The 8,558-nt window shown below is 57.4% G+C and overlaps 1 protein-coding gene across 1 annotated transcript; it reads right to left on the bottom strand.

The window, feature by feature from the left end:
- Positions 1–1,521: 1,521 nt before the first annotated feature.
- On the bottom strand, positions 1,522–2,688 carry SOX1 (SRY-box transcription factor 1). The gene has a single exon (XM_059902542.1). It carries the CDS (start codon positions 2,686–2,688, stop codon positions 1,522–1,524), a length of 1,167 nt encoding a protein of 388 aa, XP_059758525.1.
- Between the last annotated feature and the right edge of the window lie 5,870 nt (positions 2,689–8,558).

Raw genomic sequence — 8,558 nt, 5'->3', positions numbered from 1 at the left:
ACACCTAGAAAAAATATAATTAAAAAATTTAAAGCATCAAACAACCTCAGATCTCATTAGGAATAATAAACACCGCATTTTGCGTTCACATCGGCTAGCAACTTGCATCCCAGTGTCACGGCGGGGCATGTGGGGGCGGTCGGTTCTGTGTGTGTGAAAATCCAACAAAATTATTTTGTCCCTTTCCAAGGAGAAATATACCAGAGGGAGGGGCTGAGGACAGACGGAGGGGCCTCGGTTGCAGTACATTTTAGTTTAGAGACTGCGTTTCCTTGCGCCAAATTCAGAAAATTCCACTCGCAATCTTGTTAACTGCCCGGGAGTCGGGGGCCCCCGCGCCCCCGCCGTGGTCTCTGTCATCCATCCTTGGCCTGGTCCCGCCATTGGGGTCTTCTCTCCTCCCTCCTCCGCCCCAAACTGCACTCAGGTCCCGGGCCAGCTGCAAGAGGCAAAGCCCGAAACCAGGGATCGCAAAGCCCGCCGGCAGCGGCCGGCAGCTAAAAACTACACACCCAACGGCCGGACTACAAAACTAAATTTTTTTTGGGGGGGGGGGGCAATTATTTCTCGTTCCGTAATAACACTGTAAACGCTACAAAATAATCTACCGATTTTAACTTCCCTCCGTTCCTCTGAATGCAGCTCCATGAAAACCGTACCCTCTCCCCTGGGGTTCCCTCAGTTTTAGTTCATGCTGATAATTTTTCTTTCTCCTTAGTCAGATTTACTGATTGTGTTTTGAGCTCATAAAACATGAATCTAAATTTAGCACGTTTCAAGTTTAGGGGGAAAAACCGGACTTCTCTCTCTCAAATTTATTGACTCAAAGCTCGATGCATTTTCAGGGTGGAGGTTCCTTTACCGTTTCGAGAAGAAAAGCTTTTCAGGAAACTATGTACATAATCTGAATCCTCCTGCCCACACCGCAACGCCTCCAATAAAAACTTCACAACGCGTTTACATGAAATGATACAAAACAAAAAACCGGAAATGCTCAGATACAGAAAGTTTTACAAAACCCAGAATAACGCTGCCGTCTGAAAGGGGTACAGGTGGGGATCTCTTGGTATAAGTTAACCAACCAAGCCCCCAAGGCGGTAACGACCACCAAAAGCGTGTGTTTGGCTCTGGCTCACTACACCGATAACAAATGAGAGCAGCTCCCCGCGTCGCCGGCACCCGACGCCGTCAGGAGGCGATGCGGGCGGAGGGCGGGCGCGCGGCCGGGATCGAAAAAAGCTGGCGTCGCCTCTCGCTTGGTTTGGTCTCTGTGTCCCCTCGAGCAAAGAAAACGCTTTCTGCCTCCGCGGGTGATAAATACTGTACAAAAAGTCTCAAGAAAACACCGAAGTTCAGTCTCAAACGCACAACGGTCCCGCCTAGCGGTCCCCAGGAGCTCCCGGTTAGGGGGGCCGGGTGTCACCTGGTGCTCGGCGCCAGTGTTCGCCTGTTTACGAGAACGTGGAAACGTCTGTACAAAAGCCAGGCGGCGCGTCGCCGGCCGCAGGGCCCCCCGCGTCCCTAGATGTGCGTCAGGGGCACCGTGCCGTTGACGCCCGCGCCCGCGCCCGCGCCCTGGTAGTGCTGCGGCAGCGAGTGCAGCCGGCTCTGCGCCGCGGCTGCGGCCGCCGCCGCCGCCGGGTCGCCGCCCTCGCCGGCCGGCAAGTACATGCTGATCATCTCGCGCAGGTCCCCGGGGCACGGCGCCCGCGAGTGCGCCGGGGCCGGCGGGCTGCCGCTCGGCTCCGACTTGACGAGCGAGCCGAGCGCGCCCAGGGCGCCCGACGACGCGGCCGCCGCCGCCGCCGCCGCCGCCACGGCCGAGTTCTGGTGCGCGCCGCCGGCGGCGGCGGCGGCGGCCGCGGCGCCGTAGGGGAGGCCGCCGTAGCCCGAGGGCGAGGCGCTCATGTAGCCCTGCGAGTTGGAGATGGGGCTGTACTGCAGCGCGCCCATGTCGTAGCGGTGCATGGGCTGCGGGTTGTGCGGGTGCGCGTGCGGGTGGTGCGGGTGCGGGTGCGCCGGGTGCGCGTGCGGGTGCGCGCCGCCCGCGCCCGGATGTTGCCCGTAGGCCAGCTGCGCCTCCTGCATCATGGCCGCGGCCGCCGCCGCCGCCGCCACCGAGCCGGGGTAGGCGCCGTTGGCCCAGCCGTTGACGTGCGCGTAGCCGCCGGCCGCCGCGCCGCCCGGGCTCTCGAGGCGCTGGCCCACGGCCGCCGCGCCCACACCCACGCCCACGCCCATGGCCACGGCCGCGCCGCCGCCGCCCGCGCCTGCCGCCAGCAGCCCGCCGGCCAGCGAGTACTTGTCCTTCTTGAGCAGCGTCTTGGTCTTGCGGCGCGGCCGGTACTTGTAGTCCGGGTGCTCCTTCATGTGCAGCGCGCGCAGCCGCTTGGCCTCGTCGATGAAAGGCCGCTTCTCGGCTTCGGACATGACCTTCCACTCGGCGCCCAGGCGCTTGCTGATCTCCGAGTTGTGCATCTTGGGGTTCTCCTGGGCCATCTTGCGCCGCTGTCCGCGGGACCACACCATGAAGGCGTTCATGGGCCGCTTCACCCGGTCCTGGTTGGCCTTGGCTCCCGCGCCGCCGCCGCCGCCGCCCCCGCCCGCCCCGGCCGGTCCCGACAGGTTCGTGGGGGCCTGGGCGCCGCCGGGCGAGTGCAGGTCGGTCTCCATCATCATGCTGTACATCGGGGCGGCTCGCGGGTTCACCGGCACCGCGAGGAGGGGGCCTGGAGCATAGACAGCCGGGGGGGCGGGGGGGGGGACGGAGAGGGGCTCAGACGGAACGAGACGTGGGTCGCGGGGAGAGGTCCTGGCAGAGAGAAGAATGGGGAGAGGTGGAGGCGACAGCAACAAAAAAGAGGCAAAAACACACGCACTTAGCGCCGGTCCGGCTCACAGGTGGAAAGTTTCTCTGCAGCACAAACCACTTGCCAAAGAGGCCGAGGGCCGGGATCGCCGTCGTCGCCGCAGCCGGGTCGCCCTCGGCGGAGCGGTGCAAACAGGTTCAGTCGCGGCCAAGTTGCAGCTCCACTTTCCGGGACGCGAGCGGTGCGCGGGGCCGGGCCAGGCCCGGGGCTCGCCGCCGCCGCCTCGCCCGCCCGCCGCCGGAGCCTCCTTCCTCCTGCGCTCGGTCCTCGGCGGCCTCCAACTCCGGGGCTGCAACTTCTAGCAGCGCGGCGTGCCGCGTGCGCTGGGCATGTGCCGGTCCCAGGTGCCCGTGGGGAGCGAGCCGCCGAGGGGGGAGCGGGGGGGCGCTCACGGTGCCGCCGGGGAGGGGGGCCGGGGGCAGCTGAGGAAGGGCAGGCGCGCAGAGAGGGCCAGAAAGCAGGGCGGCCGAGCCAGGGATGGGCTGCCCGCTGCCTGCCCGGGGCCGTGCGCTCGGAGCGGAGGCGCACGCGGGGCCGGCGGCGCGCGGGGCCCAGCAGCCATACGCCCGGCCCGGGCTGCCATTAAATGAGCGCGCCGCGGCCAATGGGAGCCGGCGGCGGCGGTGATTTGCATGGCGCGCTGGCGAGTGACGTGGGGAGGGAGTAGAGGCGCCGGGCGCGGGCGGCGGAGCGGGGAGGAGGGGGAGGAAGGAGGGGGAGCGGGGGCAGAAAGGAGGGGGGGGGAGGAGGCCCGGGAGGGGGTCACAGCCACGCTGCTTCCTGAGCGCGCGCGGCGGCGGCGAACCCCGAGCTCACCCTCCTTGCCTCTCCCCGCCCGCGCGCTCCGAACGATTAACGATTGGGTTTAAAAGCGAAGACGAAGAAAGAATCCTGCGGGGCGGGGGGGTGGTGGCGGGGGAATGCAGCCCGGAGCCTTGTTTAAAAGAGCGCAAAGGAGACCCGGCTCCTCCTCTGCTCCCCTGCCAGCCAACTCTGCGCCTGCTGGGAAGGGGAAAGTTGGAGGCCGAGGCGGTATCCTCGCCCTCTGCTCGGCCCGAGGGCTGGAAAGCAAGGGCGCGCCCTTGGGAGCAAGGGAGACCGTCCTAGGTACACAACCGGAAAGCCCCCCTCTCCCCGCACCCCGCGGGCTCTCCTGCGAGGCCTGGACAGCTCAGCCCCCCTCCCTCCCACGGATGCACGCTTCCCCGCCGCTGTGCTGAAGTTCTCCAGTGCCCCCTTTCGTAGGCCAGGCCTCCGAGGTCCAGGCCATGATAATCCCGTAACGGGGAAGCACTTGTGTCGGGCTCGGCTCCACAGCTGCTTTTAGCCTTAGCCCTGAACTCTTATTTTGGAGGCGGGGGGGGGGGGGTGTCTTTTAATGAGCCTAGGGGTTGTAATCACGTGCTCTTCTCAATTTGGCTTCTTCCTCCTAAAAAGGAATTTCTGGGAAGGTTGAAAACAACAAGATCTATCTGGAATCGAGTTACTCAACGACAGTTGAAAAAGTTTGTTGAAATCGCAAAAGAATGATCTAGCCCACGCTCTCTTGGAGCGAATCTTCCGCAAGCCGTTTGCCTAAGAACTGCGAAAACTCCGTGAACGGAGTGGGGCCCACCTGAACCCGAATCGAAAAAGTGAGGCCTCGGGACCGAGCGACAGATGCCGTTTTCCTGCATTATGCAAACGAGAGGCCTGTTTCCTGGAACGATTAAGGCATAGACCTGCGGTTACAATTCTTAAACCTTGAAGGATTCTCAATACCGGGAAGTACAAGAGATTTCCAAGCCCATTCTCAAACACCACTGCGCTCACGCTGCCGGTACAATCCCAGTGGAATGAAAGTGGCGCAAAGACTTGCAGAAAATTCATGAGAGTCCAAGCATCCCTCCAGAGTCCTCATGGAGTAACGGGGGCGTCTCTGTGCGCCGCAGAGGGAGGTGTTTAGGAGACTCCTGGTGGGTAAAGTGGAGCCTGACCAAAGCGGCCCGGCTGACCATACTGTAATAGAAATAAACATATAATGATGATGATGGTCATTACAAGAGGAGTAATAGTGATGTTTAAGTGTGTTGGTCAGTGAATACATGACGCCTCTTCCCTTTCCCCCTCTATTTAAAAAAAAAAAATGCTGCCGTTGTGAATTTCCTGACCCTACTGCTTGTCCAAGGTACAGGAATAATGCTTTCTTTCCTCTCAATTACTGTGATTATTACTGTAGGCTTTTTTTTTTTTTATTATTGCAGGGTTGCTACAGTACGCAGTGCAAGAGCAAATTGGTCTCTGCAGATTAAACTGCTTTCATTTCAGGCCATTCAGCATTTAATAGTGAACTCATCAAATAATATATAATTATATTAGAAAGGAAACGTCATTTCATATTTATTTTTCACTAAAAATCTAGGTTATAAACTTGGTTTTCAACTGCCTTCTTATTTCACCAGTCGAGTTTGTTAAACCTTTTGATTTGTTTCAGGCACTACCTCCAAATATCAGTTACATTGTGAATGAACAAAAAAAGAACAAGAATACTGTTTACGAATGCTACAGATCTGTTTCTCCTTTGATAATTTAGGAGGCAATGGGTGTGCCGTGTGATCCAGTGTGTTATGGAAAGTCAGCAAGACTGAAATAAAGGAAATGGTTTACAAATTATAAACTATATTATACACTTAGCAATTGAAAGATTTCTTTCCTCTGCTTTTCAATTTAGATTTTAAAATAAATAGCCTAAGCCCCCCTGAAAATGCTTTGTGTGAATCAGGCTTGGCACATTCTTTTCCATATCAATGGAGCAATTTATTTTATAAACACCCTGCTCTCCAGTGCACACTGCAGGAAGGCTTTATGCTTTGGGGAGCTTGGATAGCTGACTTTGAAATGGTCTGGTTTCTTTCTACCATAGTCCTGAAAATTGTTTCCAAATACAAAGTTACCCTTGTTTTGCAGAGCATCTAAATAGGGGGTAAATGGTTTAGCCTTGTGTGAGATCGTGCTAGTGTTCAGCGTTCGGGGCGCTCTCCATAAGCCCTTCTTAGTGACGAGGTGTTCCCTGGGCCCTCGCGGGTGCACACACTATGGGTGTCCCAAGTGCATCAGTATTAAACCCGAGCTGCAGGTGTAACTTGTTGCCAAGCGATAGATGATTGGCAGCCGCCGCCTGTGCCAGTCAGGCAGTGGCAGGGCGCTGCTTGCCAGACCTCTCAGTGCCTTCCATCCTGGCTCGGAGATTGTGGAGCATGATATTAACTCCTGCCGGCGATGGCTTCTAGGAGCCTCAATGCCTTGCTCCTTGTGACTCCCCCCACCCCCAGCCACTCTTTAAAAAGAGAAAACGGTTCAAAACGGTTTGAAAAACACCTCCTCTCCCCGATTCTATGTTTCTCCCTCCTGCCCCCCACCAGGTTGGCAGGGACCTTCTTTACGCTGAGGACTTTCTCCAAGGCCAGGCACTGGAGAATCTGAAGACAGACTACACTAGGTCCTAGTAACATCAGAGCCCAGACCCCCAGCAAAGGATTCGTTCACTGTTGAGTGACCACATTTGCTCTCTTGGCAGCTCAGAAACTTCATTGTGCCTCTTTGTTCAAAGCGCCAAAGAGAAGATCAACTTAGAAATGTGCATAAGTAAAGATGCTTTCTGTTCTTTTATTTAACTTGTAGGCATGATCCTCAAAGAAAATTCAGATCCAAGCCATCATTGGAGGAAATAATATACACACACCTTGCATATGTATGAATACATGTGTACCCACAGAATATATGCATGTGTATATACGTATGCATATACACAGAATATATACACGTTTATATCCATGTGTATACACAGAATATATGCATGTGTATAAACATACATATGCACACACAGAATATATGCACATGTTTACATACACGTGTGTACACAGAATATATGTACATATGCATACATATAAATATATGTATATACACAGGACATATACATATATGCATGCATATACATACTGGTGCACACGATATATGCACACCTGTATATACCATGTATACCACAGAATATAGGCATACAGATACATACAGGTGTGTACACAAAGCATATATGCATATATATTTATGTGCTGTATTTAGGCAACTATACAAGAGCCCTTGACTTTCAGATAACTTGAGTTCTGGACTTTAAATCTAACCCCAGTAGCTTATACTGCCTGTATGGAGTGACTGAAACTTTTTTGGCGTTTGCCTTTTCCCCTCCCCTTGGCTGCGCTCAGGAGAATTCTGGGAAGCACAGAGGGTTACTGTGGACAGCAACCCCGGCCCTAGCAATCTGTAAATGAAAGCTAGCTTTCAGGCACACAGAGGTGACCTTCTGTACCAGTGCCCGTCTCAAGCTCCAAGAAGCAGAGAGATGGACAGATTAGGGGTTCCAGAGGACAATCAAAGGTCACTCTGGGGAAGCGAAGAAGACCAATACTCTCCCGTCTTCCGAGGCCCTGGCGCAGACGGCCTGTCTTGATGACACCCTCCGGCGGATGTGCCCAGACCTCCGCCTGCGGCCCTCCCGTAGTTCAGCCCCAGCGGCTTCCCGAGGCCCCTGAGGACGGAGGCCACGTGTAGGCGCTTCCGTAGACCGCCCAGGGCGTAGCCCAAAGGACTGAAACCAGAGTTCCAAGAGGCAAACCACGACGGAGCCGCCAGTTCCTAGGCAGGACTTTGGGGAAAGAAAGGAGCGATCTGAGGAGAGCGAGGAAGAGAAGGCGGAAAGAAAGCGCGGGAAAGAAAAGGAAAGAAGAGAAAGATAGTTCAATTGGAAGAGGCGTCCGAGGTCATCTCGGCCAACAGGAGGCGCAGACGGAGAAGAGGCGGAGACGCGCGCGTGTGGGAGGGGACCGCGGCGCCGGGCGGCGTGCTGGCCGGAGGGGACCTGGCGGGGATGCGGTGGGGGGCGGGGAACCGTCGCGGGCGCGCGCCCCGACCCCGGCCCCGGCCCCGGCCCCGCGCGCGTCTGCCTGGACCTGGCGGCCGCGCGGGCCGCGATCGCCGTCTGCTGGCCGCCGCCGCCCTCGCCGTCCGGGCGGAGCTCCGGGGCCTCGGGCCGGCGCTCCCCAGCCACACGCCGGGCTCCGGGGCTCGGCGCGCGCGCCTTCGGGGGTTTGCGCGCCGGAGCGCGCGGGCGGCGGGCTGGGGGTCGTGTGGGCGCTCGTCTCTACCGGTGCCCGGACGCTCTCGGTCCCCCCTCTGCTCCCTGACACGGCGACCTTGACCCCACTGTTGCCAAGGCCAAGGAGCCAAAGTAACCGAAAAGTTTTTTTTGTTGGTTCGTTTTTGTGTTAAAGGGGAAAAAACAGTCGTGGGAAAGGGGGAAAGAGAGGAAGGAGAAGGGAAAGAGAATCGCTGCCGATATGGAGCTTCGAGCGACTTCGGTCATCACAGAGCAGGAGGTCTTTGTAGCTGCTCGGAGCGTGCAAGGCCCCTTCCTCTCCTTCAACTAGAAGCGTGGGGCTTGGAGGGCTGTCCCAGGACCGTCTCCAGGAAAAAGGAAATAAAGCCCATCCCCTCGAAGCCAAGCAAGACTCTGTCTCCAGCGATCGGCGTGGAGATCCGTAAATTCACAGCGAAGATCAAACAACCCTGCGTGTGAGCGCGCGCGCGTTGTTTGTGCCTCTAGCGCTCTGGGTGAAAGCGTTTGGAGAATCTCTGGGAGCTTTCGAGTAGGGGCTC

The sequence above is a fragment of the Balaenoptera ricei genome, chromosome 18 (genome assembly GCF_028023285.1).
Source record: "Balaenoptera ricei isolate mBalRic1 chromosome 18, mBalRic1.hap2, whole genome shotgun sequence".
In the NCBI taxonomy this organism is placed as follows: domain Eukaryota; kingdom Metazoa; phylum Chordata; class Mammalia; order Artiodactyla; family Balaenopteridae; genus Balaenoptera; species Balaenoptera ricei.
Note: the sequence above shows the minus strand (reverse complement) of the source record. Positions and strands in the feature narration are given on the sequence as shown.